Source organism: Carassius carassius, chromosome 2, assembly GCF_963082965.1.
Source record: "Carassius carassius chromosome 2, fCarCar2.1, whole genome shotgun sequence".
Classification (NCBI taxonomy): Eukaryota; Metazoa; Chordata; class Actinopteri; order Cypriniformes; family Cyprinidae; genus Carassius; species Carassius carassius.
In genome coordinates, this window is record NC_081756.1 from 6,510,763 (window position 1) to 6,528,829 (window position 18,067).

The following is an 18,067-nucleotide window of genomic DNA, read 5'->3' on the forward strand; positions in this document are numbered from 1 at the left end:
TCTAACAGCAAAAAAATCTTATTAACTGCTGTTGTTCTTGATTTTTCAAACTGTTTCCAATTATGCCTTAAACGTGTAAGCAAAAATTGAGTATTGGTATATTTCAGCTGTTTTATGCGCTGGTGCCTCACACGCACATATTCATTGTAAACAGCGCAGTTCAGCGTGAGCAGCTGGTCTACTGTGGCATATTTTTGCTCATTTTAATATTTTTCCGTCATACTGAAATCATATGCATATGAACATTTAAGAATAAAAAAATCCTCCTACCCCCTAAAAATTCTCTTCACATTCACTTGTGCGCAATACATTCCTCTCGCGTTGCTCGGTTGTGGACAACTTAAAAGTGTTTGATATAAATGTTGCTGTGCCATTTTATACATGAATTGTTCATGTAAATAAAACTAATTATTCTGTTAGTTTCATGGTAACATGCAATCAAGGTCTTCTGTTATTTAGGCTATATTTACCATTCACTGTGTCATTTTCATCCATTTAAACTTAAAATTACTTCTAAAAAAACTTAAAAAACTTCTAAATTCAGATTAATAGTTTTAAAAATTCAGATTTAAACTAGTATAATAACGCATTAAATTGCTTAAATTATTTCTATAAGTTAAAGTTGCCAACCTTAAAAACGAGTTGTCATGACTTTTTCATTGTATTTTTTTACAGTCTGATAACAAGCTGTATTCGTTTTCCTTTTTTTATTATTATTTTTGTTTTAGTTTATTGAAAATAAATTGGCTAAAATAGAAACAGACACGTTTAAATTAAAACAACCACAAAAAACATGACTAGGTCTTGAGGGAAATATAGGTTTTATTTTATTTTTTTATAGAAATCGCCAGATAAAATACAACTACTAAAATATAATATTAACAGATTTTTAAATGTATTTAAAAGAAATGTCTTCAAAAGTGCAGACGTCGGTGGGCAACAGAGTTCCTTGGGGAGCGTAGGAATTCGTTGACCCGGTCCTTTACCCGCTTGCTGTCAGCGCTGGACATGTGGGGAAACATCTGGGAGACAGTGCTTGTAACATAAGGCATAATCCAAAAATGCTTGTAGCTTGTAGTTTGAAAAATCAAGAATAATAACAGAGTTAATACTAATTATTGCTAAATGCTGGACCGTTCCCATTTCGCTCTGCATATGGAGCCTGAAGATTTTTTTAAACCAAGAATGAACCGAAATGAAAATGAAAAATTTAGCTTTTAATTTTTGTTTAGTAGACTGTAGCCTAAGACTATCCTACATTAAAAAAAAAATAACAAATTGTAAAAAAAATTATGTTTATTCCTAAATATGCAGTTATATTATGCGCCGTTGGCATGAATTGTACTCGTGATGGAGCAGTGGTCGAGCGATCTTGGAGCGAGTGAAAACACGACGAATGCAGAATGAAAAAATAAAAAACTCTGAAAACATGCTTGCACGTTTTTATTTTAGTGTAATTTCATAGATTAAAAAAAAATGTTTACATGCATCTTAAGGATCCCTAATTGTGAATGTGAGGGGGGCAGCACGATCGTGCTCTGCCTAGAGCGGCATTTGAGCTTGCTCTTGCCCTGGGCTCATGATCAATAAGTTGTATTCGCCTCAATCTGATTCAGTAAAGTCAAACCGCAGACAGTGAAGCTTGCATCACTGAGCGCGCGGGACTCGCTGTGAGGCGGGAACAGAGGATTCCGCTTGGTCTTAAAGCCTCCCGCAAACATCCACGATCACAAATAACAATGATTTTCTTAAAATAATGATTAATTATTAATTTATGATTTTTTTTATTATCATTATGGTCTTGTGAAAATAATAATATGGGCTGCGAGAAAAGTATGAATACAAAGAGTACTTCTGAGTGAAAGCATGTTTCAGCCCAGTAACACACCGTTCCTCAGAGCCAAAACACAGACCGAATTCTGTTCAGTCGGAGGGGGTTGGGTTTTGGGTAGTTATTCATGGATGTGGGGGTCGAGATAAAAGTGTGAATTGCTCTTTCATATGGACAGTGTCTTTATGAGGCTTTCACTTGCTGAACCGGTTTATATACGACTGTAGTTTTGATTATACATTAAACATTAAAACAAGCAGGGCTGTAAAATAAAACAATAAAAAACGCATGCCAGGTCTACACTGGACACGAGTGGAACGATCCAACAAAAGACAACAGAACACAGTGATGGATGCACTGGACTCGATCCCCATCAGTGAACTGATGCTCGTGCTGTTTATGATGAAATGTTCTGACACTGTGTTCAGATGATTTGACACTACAGTGTGATGTCATCAAGTTTAGACACACTTTTCGCTGTCGCTCGCGTCCGGTGTAGACACAGACAGTGACTGCTCTATTTACAAATAAGTTCTATAAGAAAAGAAAAAATAATCTAAACCAGTGGCATAACGAGATGGAAATATAAACTAGAACAAATATTAACAGGTCCTCCGTCCATGACACTGACTCACTGCAGAGCTGCAGTTTTAATCTGAACAGCTCTTAAAGCTGAGTGGATGGTTAGATGCATGATGGGCTAGTATTAAAAAAAAATAGCATCTTTCCAGCATTAAGGTAATAACAGTACTGTTTTTTTAATCATCTTGTTGCAGTTATAAATTTGACTGCTAAATGAATGATAAAGAACTATATTAAAACTTGTTTTGTAAAATTTCTTCGTCATTTGAAAATTGATTTAAAAATCGGTTTAAATCATAAATCAGATTTTTTTTTTCTAAAATAAACAGGGATTTTTTTTTAGGCTATATGATATTACCCTACTTTAAAAACAAGTAGGAAGAAGGTTCCCTTTAAAATTACTTTAGTTGTCAATTACTAAAGCTTTTTTTTTACATCGTGTGAATGTTGTTGATTATAATGAGAGAACTTGAGTTTAATTGTGAGGACGTTTTATTAATTCTTTAGAGTTTCAAAGATTTACTCGTGCCGGTTTAATTTTATTCGTTTCTTGTTTTAGGCAAATTAGGCCTAAATAATGGGAACGAAATTATACAGTGCTTCACATTTAAACATGCAACAATTTCTTAATCAGTTTACAGACAAATTTTTTTCTCCAATAAGTTAAAGGACAGGTAACGAATAACAAAAATGCATGTTGTTTTATTAACCCTCTGGAGTCGATTAACGCGGATACGCATTATGAGTCATTTTCTCCTGATAACCCCGAAAAGAACTTAAATTACACTTTCAGTTTTAATCGTAGCTACAGATAAGAGCAATACATCAATCGAATCTGTAAATGGTCTACTTTTTTTTGGATACAGACATAATAACAAAAAAACTTTGTGCACTTATAAAATAAAGATAACAAACAAGGTGCGCTGTCTGCAGCCTTTGTCTGCGCTGATCTTCTTTTACAAACACGTCATTTAAATGAACTGTAACTCCATGAATACTCAACGAAGAGACATGAGAGAGATATCTATAGAAAGCTTGACATGTCTACTTTTAAACAAGTGCCGCCGAAAACAGATATTCTGTGATAAAATAATCCTTATGAAAACAACAAAATATATTTATATTGAAAATATAAATTAAAATAGACTATAGGCATAATAAATGAAAATATTGACATTTTGCATATTAATCCATGTAGCCAACCCCCCTAAAATAGGCTACCACTTTTAATGCTCCGATGCAAAGGAAACCACAATTTCTTTTGAATAATATAACGCATAATATAATATAAATAATACTGCACACCTTTTAAATGTGTCAAATCTAAAATATGGTTTAATACCATGTAGATTAGAGAACATATTATCACAGGTTCAGGCACAGGCTTGACATCCTGCTTGAATTCGTTCTAAGAAATGCACATAACTTCATAAGTACCAAACTTTCGTCTGTGGATATTAAATATTAAATATTTTAACTACAGTGTTTTTCTTTCATTTTCCCTGACTGAAGCCATCAAATCTAACACATCAGTGAGGCAAAACTGACGTCTATTAGGGAAAATGTGCTTTGATGCGCTTGTTTGATAACTTGTGGTTAAAGCGCCACTCAGCGGTCAAAGGCTGCAAATGCACTTTATACCGTCGCCGCGGCGGTACGTGTGGCGGTAAAAAGGGCCTTTTGGATGTCTACTTAGTGTATAGTCAGGACCTTGGTTTAATGTCTCATTCGAAAGATGGTGCTTTTTGTCAGTATACTGTAGTGTCCCCATGACCTTTGACCAGGTTTTACAGTAATTTACCAGTAGGACTGAGTAGTAAGACTTTTTAAATATGTTAATAGAAGAAATATTTTATTTGTATTACCATAGTTTAACTACAATGAAACTACGTTAAATTTGTGGTTACTGTAGTTTTACTACAAATAGCATAATTATGGTTACTGTAGTGAGAGCATATCAAGATACAGGTGTTGGTTTTCCTGCTGGACATCACTGCCTGACGCACCTCCTCCAGTGCCTTTTGAACTGGTGTGCCGTGACACCTCACTGAAAACTTCGGTGAGCCTGAGCGGGTCGTCAGCTGGGGACCACCACTCATCGACGTTTCGCTCCTTCGCTCTTCGCTCTTTCGCTCCTTCGCTCCTTTGGGAGCATGGTAAATTTGCGAAAAATTTGATTTTACTGCAAATAGCCTACCATGGTTAAACAAGTTACCATAGTAAAAACGTGGTCAGTTTTCAAAGAGCTTTAATGAGTTAACACATACACATGCAGGTTCACACAGAATAAAAGCTAAATTTTCTTTGTCATGTAGATCAAGGTGTATGTAATTTTTATTTACCGTATGCCGATCATTATCGTCTGTGGTCTTTGATCGTAGCACCTGGCCTACGTAAGGTAGTTGTCTCTTTAAAACCAATGTGGTAAACAAACAGAAGATTACACCACACTATAAATATGTGACGTGTTCATCTTTTATTATCATATTTGCCTTTATAGAGCACTCTGTGCAATAATACAGACGTTAATTTAGTGGGGGAGGTCCCGAGGTTGCCAGATTTGCATAAAAGTATGATATTTGTCTTTCAAATGTAGTGAAGTTGAAGTAGCAAGTTTCTGTAAAAAAAGTAAGGTATAGATACTCAAAAAGTGTACTTAAGTACAGTACTCAAGTAAATGTACTTTGTTACTGTCCACCTCTGCTGAATTGTCATTTTATATACTCATAAAGTTTTGTATTGTTTTTAAATCAAGGGACACATAATAAAAAGTGTCATAATGGATATTTTAGTTGGTCTTCATTGTGCCTTTTTGTCATCACAAAGCATTACAACATTACAGTATAATTCCCTGAGCTGTTCAAAGTTAAGTGAAGTTCACAGAAAAAATATGAATCTTATTTTTTCCCTTCAGGCCTTTCCAAAACGTGCATGACTTTCTTTTTTCTGCAGAACCCAAAATGCGACAGTCTGAAAAATTTTCTTTTTATTTGCATGCGTTATAGAAAACATGGACTTCAGTCTTACAAAGGCATTATAAAGCTGCCATAAAAGTAAATTAAAAAAATTAGGCCATGTAACTCATGCACTGTAAATGTCTTCTGTAGATGTCTGTGATTATCCACAAAACAAGCTCTGACCGAACTTGATGACTGGATAGCAACCAAATTACATCAATTTCTGCTGTATACAAGGACCACTTAAGTTGCAGGATCTTCTGTCTCAGGACCATTATGTCACTTCCTGTCTTTAACAGCTGAAATGTCTATTCTCTTGAATGATAATGATGCCAGAAGAGGACATTACCTGGAATATGCCCAAAATAAGCCGGATATCACTTCACTTCAGTGTTGTGAACGCGCTCACAACAGACCTGGAAGAGAAGACAATGCTGAATAAAGTCGTAGTTTTTGTTATTTTTGGACCAAAATGTATTTTCGATGCTTCAACAAATTCTAACTGACCCTCTGATGTCACATGGACTACTTTAATGATGTTTTTTATTACCTTTCTGGACATGGTCAATATACCGTACATAGATTTTCAATGGAGGGACTGAGAGCTCTCGGATTAAATCTAAAATATTTTAAACTGTGTTCCGAAAATGAACGGAGGTCTTACGGGTTTGGAACGACATGAGTTATTGTGAGTTTTTAATTACAGAATTTTCATTTTTGGGTGAACTAACCCTTTAAGTTATGTGTCCTCCGACGTGGCCAATGCTGACCCAGTGACCCCTAGTAGTCTTCTCATGGGGTGGGCGAATGGATCTTTACCTCAAGTCATTTACCCAGATTCTGAGATGTTAAGTCGCAGCAGATGGAGACATTCCATCTTGGAGACATGGCTGAAACATGTTACTGATGTGGATTTTGTATGCTTTAGCTGTCTCTATGAACAAATAGATTTTTTTTTGTATATGCCTAGTTATTGTTAGTTATTCATCATCCTTTATTGTATTTCTTGTATCCCAGACTAATGCCTCTATTGCCTGTCATTGATAATCACGTGTCAATACATTCCCTAAATCTGATCACCTGTGTCCTCATCCTTATATAATTTTTGTGCTCTAACCGGATGTTACAGAAACACCGGGTTCTTCCACCAATCAACAATTGACATCAGAAGGTATGTGAGAGGATGCCAGGAATGTGCCATGGCCAAGACACCCCACCACTTACCATCTGGAAAGATCCTTCCTCTCCCCATTCCTCTGCCTCCCTGGTCACACCTAGGGGTCAATTTTTGTCACAGACTTACCCACATCTTATGGTAATACTTGCACATTCGTCACAGTGAATAGTTTCTTCAAGGGCTACTGGCTAGTACCCCTAAAATGAGTCCCAACTGCCATGGAGATGGTGGAGGTACTTTTTAACCACATCTTTCAAAACTTTGGCATCCCTGAAGACATGGTATCAGATAGAGGTCCCCAATGTATTTCTCGAGTTTGGAGATCTTTGATGACATTAAGCCTATCTTCTGGATACCATCCCCAGAGCAATGGTCAAACAGAAATGAAGATCCAGGAGATAGGGTGATACCTCCATACCTTCTGCCACAGCCACCAGAACTCCTGGAACCGATTCATCGCCTGGGCCGAGTACGCACAGAACTCTCTTTGTCAGCCCACTATTCATCTCACCCCCTTCAAGTGCTTACTCCGCTATCAGCCCCCTCTGTTCCCTTGGTCTGGGGAACCTGCAGACTTTCCATCAGCCACACATTGGTTCCAGGAAAGAGAGCGGGTCTGGGACTCGGCGCACCAACATCTCCAGCGTGCAGTAAGACGTCAAACATCAGGAAGATGTCCGGAGAGCCCCCACTCCCACATTCCACCAAGGACAAAAGGTATGGCTCTCCACACGAGGCATCTGCCTCAGGCTTCACCGCCGAAAGGTGAGTCCCAGATTTATTGGTCCCTTCCCCATCATCCATCAAGTCAACCCGGTCACGTATGAACGCCAACTCCCTTCACAATACTGAATTCACCCCACATTCCACGTCTCCCTGCTCAAACCCTATCACTCACCTATTTCTCCTGTCTCCACAAAGCTTCGTCTCATTGATGAACCTCATCTTCCTATGGTGTTGGAGGATGGAACCGTCTAATCTGTAAATGACATCCTGCGTTCCTGATGTCATGTAGGCGAACTGGAATATCTGGTTGGGTGGGAAAAATACGGCCCCGAAGAAAGATCCTGCATCCCAAGAGAAGATATACTCGATCACGATATCCTGACAGAGTTCCACTCTTCCCATCCCCAAGATCCAGCACCACATGGTCAAGGTCACCCTCCATGACATCGGGAAGAGAGGGGCTCTGTCATGGAAACACCAGGCACTTCCTCTAATCAACGATCCCTATCACTGGAGTTCTGATCACCCGCACCTGACCATCATTCACTAATCACCAGCACCACAGTTCAAAAACGCACCGACCACACAAACACATTGTCTTGTCTCCATTGAGGAAAGGACTCATCGCTAATCTATTTACCTGAACTCTAATTCTGTCATTCATTTCCAGCTTCTGCCTTTTACGAACATCTGCACAATAAACCCATCAGTTGATTCTAACCTGTCTGTGTCCTAAGCCTATCTACACGTTACACCGGCACCCAGGGGGTTCACTCATTCAAGTCTGAATCAGACCCTGACAGTCAAAAGTTTCTCCATCATTCACCTTAGACCCGCCCTGGATGTAATATTGAATATAGCAGTCGTCATTTACTCCCGACATCACAGCCACTGTAAACGTAATGAATTCCATTTGTTTCTGAAGGGGAATGGGCCCCCAATCTACCTAAATGCATCTATCTTCATGTGCATCATTCGTGGTCCAGCTTCACCTCCAGAAGAAGTGAGTGTAAGTTTCTTTATATATACTGTATATATATATATGTATATATATATATATATATATATATATATATATATATATATATATATATATATATATATATATACAAAAAACACAAGGTGTTATCATATATATATATATATATATATATATATATATATATATATATATATATATATATATATATATATATATATATATAAATCGTCAACCGAAAGATAGGAAGAGAAAGGGGTTTGAGTGATAAATATGTAATCTGGTGAAAATTTTTTATTTAATGTTATCCGTGTAATATTAAATCTGCAGCAACATTATAAACTTTGATAGAGATATGTTTGGCCATTAACTTTTTAAATGCATCATTATGTAAATACAAGGACAGTTTGCCAATTTGTACGTATTTTACGAGTTGAACAATTCGTATGAATTTATACAAATGACCTACAACTAATCCTGCCCCTAAACCTACCCATCACTAGGGTCTAGACAAACCATACAAAATCATATGAATTAGCAAACTGGTAAAATAATACAAACGAATTGGTCGTGTGACAGCGTTACGAGGTCTCGTCATGAAAGATTGGTAGATCAACATACCTCTTAATTTCTCTCCAATATGGTAGGAAATTACATTAAATTAAGCAAAATGTGGATGATGTTAACTGTGACAAGATGATTGACAGTGCAATTTAAATGGTGACAGGATGGACGTAACTAAGCAACAGAGCATTTGTTGAAGATGCAGTTATGAGGAAGTAGTATGTCCCAAAAGTATGTTCCAAAGCTTGCCTACTATTCTGCTACATAATCAAAAGTACGTACAGCAAAGAAGTAGAGAAGCTCATTTGCCTGTGATTTGCATTTTGACGTCTTAGTTTCCATAGCAAGGGAGTTAGTGGCATAAAAAGTGTGCAGTGCATAGGGGCACCATTTTGCCAAAATCATTCTGTGAAAATGTTCTTTAATAAAACGTTATAAATAATTAAAAGCGTAGTTGTTAAAAATAATGTAATGAAACATTTTTAACAGTTTTTTTTTAGCATTTTCAATGAGTTCAATAATGTATTTAGGCCTATTATAAACTGAGTAGCCTAAAAAAAAACAGTTCACCAGTGCTTTTACGACATCACTTAATGACATACATTTTATAATCCAGCAAATGAAAATACATTCAAACACACTCAAAGTAAATTGAAATCATAACTTAAATTAAATATTAATAACCTTCATCATAATCATCTTGGTTAAGTTTCTTACATTTGCGTTTTGCAAAAGTACCCAATACTGCCACTGATGTGTAAACGCGAATGTCAGATATAAAAATAATTAATTTTTACAGAAGCCGTAAAAGAACCTTAATACAGAAATCCAGCGCTTAAAGCTTAAATAGGCTATGATGGGCACATGCAATTGAAAACTGTAAAATTAATTTAGCCTTCATGTTTTGACTGAACTGTTGTTGCATGTTTATCATGTTAAAATGTTGTTTAATATAACTATTTACATTTGCACTTTTCCAGTAAGTTTTATGTTATTAAAGAAACTTTGTAAAATTCGCCCCCTCATTCAAGTCCTTGGTCCACTCGCGCTTAATATCAGCACAGCAGGGACGTGCTCAGATATTTTGAGAGGCAGGGGCTCAAGTGCATAACAGGGCACTTCTTATAATTTATTTATTTTTCTATACAAACTGTTAAATATATTAACACAACTCTGACTTACTTACCAATTTATTTTAATTCCCTCACACTCACCAAATTGTTTAATTTTTTTAAACAGATGTCTACAAAATAATCAGTTCACAGAGTTGTTATAATTACACTTACTAAACACACACACAAACTGATACTGACAAAAACTTTTCACATTTGAGGGAGGGCTGTTAAGGTCACTTCATGTACTATTTAATTTTGAGATGTTGGTCTATTTTGCTTTCGTGTCTTTTGCTCTAAGTTAAAAAAATGTGCAAAATACACAAGGTGTTTATTTTAAGCTGTGACGAGTGAGGCGGGGCAGAGAGCCGTGGGAACGGGGCGAGGCCGGTGGAGTGATTGGAAATGAGCGACACCTGCTCGACCCACCGGTCTCGAGTCCCACGGAGGAGATGGAAGGATATAAAACAGGAGCGACGACAGTGAAGGACGAGAGAGGACCAGGCCTGGATTTTATTTTGTGTTTTGATTTTGTTTGTGCGCGGCAATCGCCCGTTAGGGGCTGCTGCACTGTTTTGTCTTTATTTGATGATTAAAGCTTCAAGTTTGATTGTCTGCTGGTTCTCGCCTCCTTCTTCCCATAATTATGGAGTTTTTATTGTTACATTGGTGCCGAAGTCCGGGAGGAAGGAGGGACTCACTGCCGAAGTTCCCTCACCGCTGGAGTGAACCCGCGGTGCCATCGAGCGGGCGTAGCAGTCGGGCGCTGGGGATGCTCGAGGCGGTGGGCTGGAGTGAGTTGCCAGGGACGGACGAGCTCGCTGCCGGCCGCCCGCGATGTGGAGGGGCGGAGTTAGAGCGCAGTCTCGTGGGTACTTGGATAATTAGCTGTAAATTCAAAGTGCAGATAGCTTAGTCTTTTGTTCATCACCACTCACCTTTACACCAAGACAAACACAACTGGAAAGGGACGGAGAGCTTCACCTCTTCTGCTTTCTTTGTGTGGTACACTGCTGTGCTGCAGAGACGCAAAGGGGAGAAAGGCTACTTGACAGAGTCACAACATTTCCTGACCTGACCTAATATTTAGATTTTTTATTTGTTTGACGAGGAAAGCTATGTGCAGACAGAAACACACAAACACACGTACAAATAATACATATATTCATTTATTTAAAAAAGGGCACTTTCTCTCAAGAAAGATAAAGGGCAGTTTCTTGCAAACTAAAGTAAAACAATTAAAAGTGATACATTGCTGGTAAAATCAGATAAAGCCCAGCCAAGAACAATCTGTCTTAACATTACAGATCAGATTCTTTAGTATTGACTTTGATATCAGTGTAAGTGATGCTTTTGTATTGGCCCTTGGTTTCATAATGTAACACACTGCCGTTTTTGCAAGTGATGATCACTATGCCACTGTAAGGCAGGTCGAACGCGGCTCTGCCGATGGTGATGTCAGCATCCAGCTTCTTTCTTGGTGGCACATCTACAGTGGTAGTCAGAGTTTCGGTTCTCTCATCTGTCTGCTCCAGCCTATAGGTGCTTTCTGCTCCAACACTGAAACTGAATCCTGTAGAAGATTCTACAACCTCTGGAATCCCTGCCTTCACTTCCACACTAAATGTTACCGTAAAGCTGACACTCATCGACCATGAAGATGTTTTGATCACTTTCTTTGAGGTTTCGACCGTTTCCTGTTGTTTTTCAGAGGAGTCATTTCTGTAACTGACTGATTTGATCTCTTCCACGGTCACCTGTGGTATCAATTGGTTTATTGTGGGATAGTTGACATTGGTGAGGACTGTTGATTGAACTGCGTTGAGAAACATGAATCCCATGCAGTCAATATCTGCACCAGATCTTCCTACAACTCCCAAACAATAACCAGAGCAGATATCTATGGGATATTCTTGTTTTAAACCCCAGCTTGTCATTTTTGCAAAAAATTCTCCTCCTTTACTGGTCTTGAATTTGATGGCTCCAAGACGTGTTCCTGCTCCATTCCCCCAGAGGGACAGTGAGGTGAAACACTCAAACACTCAGTTTTAAACGTGTACTCCTGATACGGTCCAGCTTGTCCACCAAAGGTTTCACTTCTGCCATCTGAAAGCCAAACTTTGACAGCCTTAATCAAGACATTTACCAACACCTACTGTCAGTTTTAGTTTATTATTTAGAGTATCATTTCATTAAATAAATGAACTACATTTCATATTTTCATAGTAATAATAATAAAATTAAGAAAATAAACCAAAAATTTAAATTATGTCATCATTCACTCACATGGTCCAAAAGAGTAGGCTATATGTAATCAATTTTATCAAACAAAATATATCTTGCTGAACCTACTCTTTGTACACAACAATGACTGTAAATGATCTTTTGGGAGTAATTTCTATAAATTTGATGTGCGATTAATTTGATTAATTAATCACCACATCATGTAATTAATTAGATTAAAAAATTTAATCGCTTACCAGCCATAATATTTATACTTTTCCTATTAACTTCCTGCAAAGTTTCAAGCCGTTTATTACGTAAATTGCTTCTTAAGTGATTGTCAGTGTAATATACTCACATGGATGACAGTCTGATGAACACCTTAAGATCAGTAAGTATTAATATTTGACTGGGCTGCTGCTTAGCTCGAAGTGGGTAACTGAGACATGATGTGCGTTAAAATTAACAAAATTAATTTTGGTCATACAACACTCATTTCATTTGTATCTGTTGATTTTCATAACAGATGGTTTTTGTGGTTTCAGTCAATGAATAGACTGTGAATGAAAATTAAATGAATCATTTAAAATACCTCACATTTCTCAACGTAATCCAGTATTGGATTGCAGTTTATTTTATTTGCTCAATATAAGTTAAATACAAACTCTATTTGAGGTTGCTGATCTATCCTACCTTTACCTAGAAAGTAGAAATAAAAAAATATCACAGAAGTTACATCACATATTATTTTTATTTCTTTACATTTAGGAGAGTTTGTTACAATTCACTCCATAGTTTGGTTTAATTTTAACATACCCTAGGGTGAGATGTAACATTATGAAAAAAAAAAAGATTTTTAAAGCTTTTTATTCAACACTGACTTTAACAAACAGAGGTGTGAGACACAAAACTGAGTTAAATGAGGAAATGTTCTCCATTTTCAACAACTAAACCCTATTTGTATTACATCAGTGTCATAATGATAAAACAGAATAACATGCATGCACATGCAAATTAGACATGCAAATTGACATTGCCATCACAAAAATAAAGTAGAAAAAAAAAAAATTCTTACCTCAAAATTAGTTGTATCTCCTCTAAATGCTGCTGTCTGCCACAGAGCTCTGCTTCCTCACTTGTGGAATAAGGAATAAACTGAGCATGTGAAGTGAAACAGGTGATTTGTTGCTTGTTCCTTATTGGAGGAATTGGACGTATTACAAATGACAAAAACACCATTGTATTCTCTTTGAAATTACGGTCACATGTTTGTTGAAACCGAAACCTCAATGAGCAATGAGGAACCTGCTTTTCAGATGTGCTGACAAACCCAATTTTTTCTGCAAACTCAGAACCAGGAAACAGCTTTTGAATAATCAGAATAGGTTTTAAAACACTAGATATCACACACTCGCTGTCTTACAAGTTACACTTGAAAAACTGGACACCATACACTAAACAATTGAAGATTATACACTAGTTATTCAAGTCATTCCACATACAAACTCGAACAGAAACATGTGCCTCATGGCTGTTGTCACAAAACGTCTCAGGTTACGAGAGGGAACGAGACACTGCGTCCTCTAGGGGTCGCTATGGGGAACACCTCGTCGTGACCCGTGTCTGAAGCATTCAATGAAAAAACGCCAATGCGTTGGCCGGCGACAGCCTCTGACGTCACTACCGGCGCGACTATAAATAAGCGCCCGGAGAGCACGTCATTTACTTCTTCGTCTGAAGCTTGCGTCCGAAGCATGGCTTAGGAAGCTAGAGGACGCAGTGTCTCGTTCCCTACTCAGGGAACCAAGGTTACATTCGTAACCTGAGACGTTCCCTTTCGAGGGAACTTCGAACTGCGTCCTCTAGGGGTCGCTATGGGGAACAGTATACCCACGCCGCCATGCTGAGGGGAGTGCAGGCCAGAACCATGGCAAACACTAAGTACCAACTCTACCATTTCCATAGGAGTTGCCCCTGGGACGTTTAGACGGCTGTCCGTGGCATTATCCCTTACGGCCAGAGGCCTAGGCTACATACCCAACTTACCTGTTAGGGCCTCGACCCAGGGTAAAGCTCAAGGCTTGGAATCAAGAAGGATTCCTTTAAAGGGATATGGCTAAGAACCCAGTATTTATACAAGGTCTCGCCTGTCACACAGGGTTAACCACTTGCTCTCACACAAGCTTTATGAAAATTATGTCTCAACAGATCTCTAGCAGCAACACCCTGTTTAGACGGGTATCCGAGGATACATGGGTGGAGTGGCGCCCAAGTGAACGGGGCTTTTACCAACTCAAGAAAGGGAATGAAGCAACCGCGCGAAGCCCTCACCATAAAGGATTTAAGAAAGAATGCAGAGCACTTGCGTGCGAACTTACCACAGTGTGGATTTCAGAAAGTGCACAAAGACCTCGCGTGTACACTTACCATAACATGGGGCTCTCGTGGCACTCTGATCGAGCCTCTCACAAATGGAATGGTGCATCTCAAAACAGTATGTTTGAGAGACATCAACCCAATCTGAGCGCTCTGGGGAAAAAACAGAGAACTCCGTCTCATATGAGAGGAGAACTCCGAATTTAGAGTGGCACGCTCATAGGCGACCCTCCTTGGAAAAGGGGAGCGCTGCTAACTACCACAAGAAACACCCAGATATCCCCTCAACTTTGAGGGAGCTCTGGATTGGAAAACGGTCTTAAAAACCTTGGTTGAGAGACCGGTAGCTACGAATTGTGCCTTCTCAGAGATCACACCTACAGCCTCTAAGCTCCATGCGGGGGCACACCCTCCGCCTGCGAGAGGAACCTCCCATGGAGTACCGTCAAAAAAGAGAAATCAGGCCCAGGAATCGTACCTGGCCAGAACGGGGCTACTAACAGCAGCCGAACACTGTCCCGGCGCACTCTCTCCAGAACTCCTGGGTGCAGAGCAATCGGGGGAAAAACCGTACAGATGAAGCCTCGGCCATGTCTGTACAATGGCGTCCAGCCCCATTGGAGCTGGATGAGTCAGAGGAAGCCAGAGGGGGCAGTGCGATGCTCTCTTGAGTCGCAACAGATCCACCTGAGTCTGGCCAACCCCTACAACTCTGCTTCATCACCTCAGTGTGAAGCCGCCATTCCCCGGGCCTCGGCCCCTGCCTGAACAGGATGTCTGTTCCCATATTAAGATGCCCAGGAATGTGACTGCTCTCAGCGAGAGGAGTTCTCCCTGGGACCACCGTTGAGGGACTTAAGCGGCCAGGAGGCCCCGTAGGGTGACCTGGCCGGACATCCATGAAATTCCCTGCAGAGCTGAGCCAGCTTTGATGATCAGCGAGGCTCCCGCAGAAGCCTGTGACCTCGGCCGCCTAAACCGGAGCACTGTAAAGGAAACTCAGAGTTTTTTTTTTTTTTTTAGTCGACACATAACCACCAGCAATTTAATACACAAGTATATACAGAAAGGGTTACAATTTTACTTACTCACCCTCCTGTATCGGAGCCCTCCTCAAGGGGCGCCTCCTTTTAGTCCGGACCATCAGTAAGGTGGTTGTTCTGTGAACATAAAAGCATCCAAAACATCATAAGTCCAGCATAGGAGACGTTTATGCAAGAAATTCCCCACCTAACCTCAATTAGGTGGAGAGCTGGTGGTTACAGGGGAATTAGGCAAAGGAGGATAAAAAACAGAAGTTAAAAAACACCCAAGGAAATGAATAGCTATGTTAGGTATCGCTCCGATTCGGACGAGAACGCTGCCTCATCTGAATCACATCCCTCAGGTCCTGCTTCCCTTCTCGTGACCCACGATTCCTCTTGCCCTTACCTGTCGGTGGGGGAGGAGCGCGAGCTGCAACACTAGCCTTCTGCGCCTATCTTTGATCCTCAGATCGAGATGGGCCAGGACCCCTATATTGTTCAGGCTCAGACCTGGACCTTCGTGGAATGAAGGATTTAAAGGCAGTTGAGCGCGCCCTTGCCTCCCTGAACTTCTCGACCAATGTCTCAACTGAGGTACCGAAAAGTTTGGAAAGGCAAGAACGGAGCATCGAGAAGAAAGCCCCTTTCTTTCCTCCCGATGTCTGCCAGGTTCACCCACAGATGTCTCTCCGTTGCCACTATGGCCGCCATAGACCTACCCATGGCGGAGGCGGCCTGCTTGGTAGCACGAAGAGAGAGTTCTGTGGTGCGGTGCAGCTCGGCGACCTGATCAGCTGAAAGGCCCTCGCCTTCATCCAGGTCCTTCAGCAGGTCAGCCTAATAAGCCTGAAGCACTGCCATTGTGTGCAACGAAGCCACAGCCTGACCTGCTGCTGCGTATGCTCTGCCATTTAAGCAGGATGTATCCTGGAGGGGCTTAGATGGCAAAGAGGGAGATTTAAGAGAGGATGTTTCCCCCACAGAGAGATAGCTAGCTAGCGTCTCTTCCACAGGGGGCATCCTCTCATAGCCGTTTTCGCGCATTGCCTCAATATTGGCATAACTCGTATGCTGAAATCGATGGATGCGAGAAGAAAACGGCCTCTTCCATTCTTTCTCAATTTCTGCATGTAAATCAGGCAAGAATGGAAGGCTCACCTGGGCTGGAGGGCTATGGTCAGACAAATAACGCCCGTAGAGACGACCTGGCGGCGTTACTTTGCTGGCACGCTTCCATGGCAAGTCCAAATTTGCCGTGGCGCGATCCATAACCTCAAACAGCTCCACATACGCAGGACAGGAGGATTGAGGAGACTCAGCCTCAGCTTCTTCGCCACCCTCAAACATCTCCTGCTCTTCCTGGGCAGAACCCAGCAGAGCACAAACTACAGTATCAGAAAGGGTTAATGACAACACATCTTCCTCCTGAAGTTCACTCTCGCCTGCCGCCAAAGAGCGCGAAAGGGAAAGTCCCTCTCTAAACTCCTCAGCGAGCTCCATCTGCGATCCCCACGAGCTCATTCTCCTCCGTGCCTCAGCAGCGGCGGGTCCTGAACCGCGGGAATCAGACGGCCATCCCTCTTTCCTCGAAAAGAGAGACAGACGAGAGCGGAGCTTTTTCATAGAAAAACGCTCGCAGTGCACGCAGATCGCCCCCTCAAGGACATAGCTTGCGTGCTCTTCACCCAAAGAACAGACGCAAAGACTGTGTGTGTCATCAGGTGTCAAATAACGCAGTTATTACTAGTGGATGCCATGATAAACAGAGAAAGATCACTCTTACCGTGGTCGTTCTCTCAGAATGCATGCTTCAAACAAAACAGTCAATGAAGACGAAGAAGATAAATGACGTGCTCTCCGGGCGCTTATTTATAGTCGCGCCGGTAGTGACGTCAGAGGCTGTCGCCGGCCAACGCGTTGGCGTTTTTTCATTGTATGCTTCAGACACGGGTCACGACCAGGTTCCCCATAGCGACCCCTAGAGGACCCAGTTCGAAGTTCCCTTGAAAGGGAACTGCCCAGGGACATGAAGACTGAGGATCCAAGTGCAGTAGTTTATTAGATGGATAATCGTAGTCAAAACAGGCATGGGTTCAAACACAATAAGCAGTCTAAACAATGAGAGAGTTCTGGGGTGAGGCAAACAGAGTAATCCAGATAAACAGGCAGACCACCAAGAATCAGGATAAAAGGCTTAGAACTGCAACCATAACACATGCAAGACCTTACGAAGAGTAACTGAAAACACCAGGGCCCGAAACTCCCCATGCCCAAATGAGTATCCAAAACAAGGTTGTCCTGCTTCACTACACAGTTGCCGAGTGGAAGGAGAGTTTATAATGACAGGACACACATTTATACAATACTTTATTAAAAAAGAAGAGCCGCTCTTTCCTTGCTCAATACGTCATTATGTTATTTCTGCATCATGGCACATGGGCAGACCTTTCAGTTTTGTGGTTCAATCTGATCGAGTATTTACATGCACTCTCAATCATATTAGAAGAGGAATAAA

General features: G+C 40.5%; 1 protein-coding gene across 1 annotated transcript in view; it reads right to left on the minus strand.

The window, feature by feature from the left end:
- The window catches only part of LOC132096107 (aerolysin-like protein), a 254,098-nt gene extending 241,683 nt beyond the window's left edge, over positions 1–12,415 (minus strand). The window contains 4 exon segments of the mRNA XM_059501275.1: positions 11,172–11,970; positions 11,973–12,056; positions 12,301–12,326; positions 12,409–12,415. Of these exon segments, the coding sequence (XP_059357258.1) occupies positions 11,230–11,970; positions 11,973–12,056; positions 12,301–12,326; positions 12,409–12,415 (858 nt within the window). The 3' untranslated portion in view covers positions 11,172–11,229.
- Between the last annotated feature and the right edge of the window lie 5,652 nt (positions 12,416–18,067).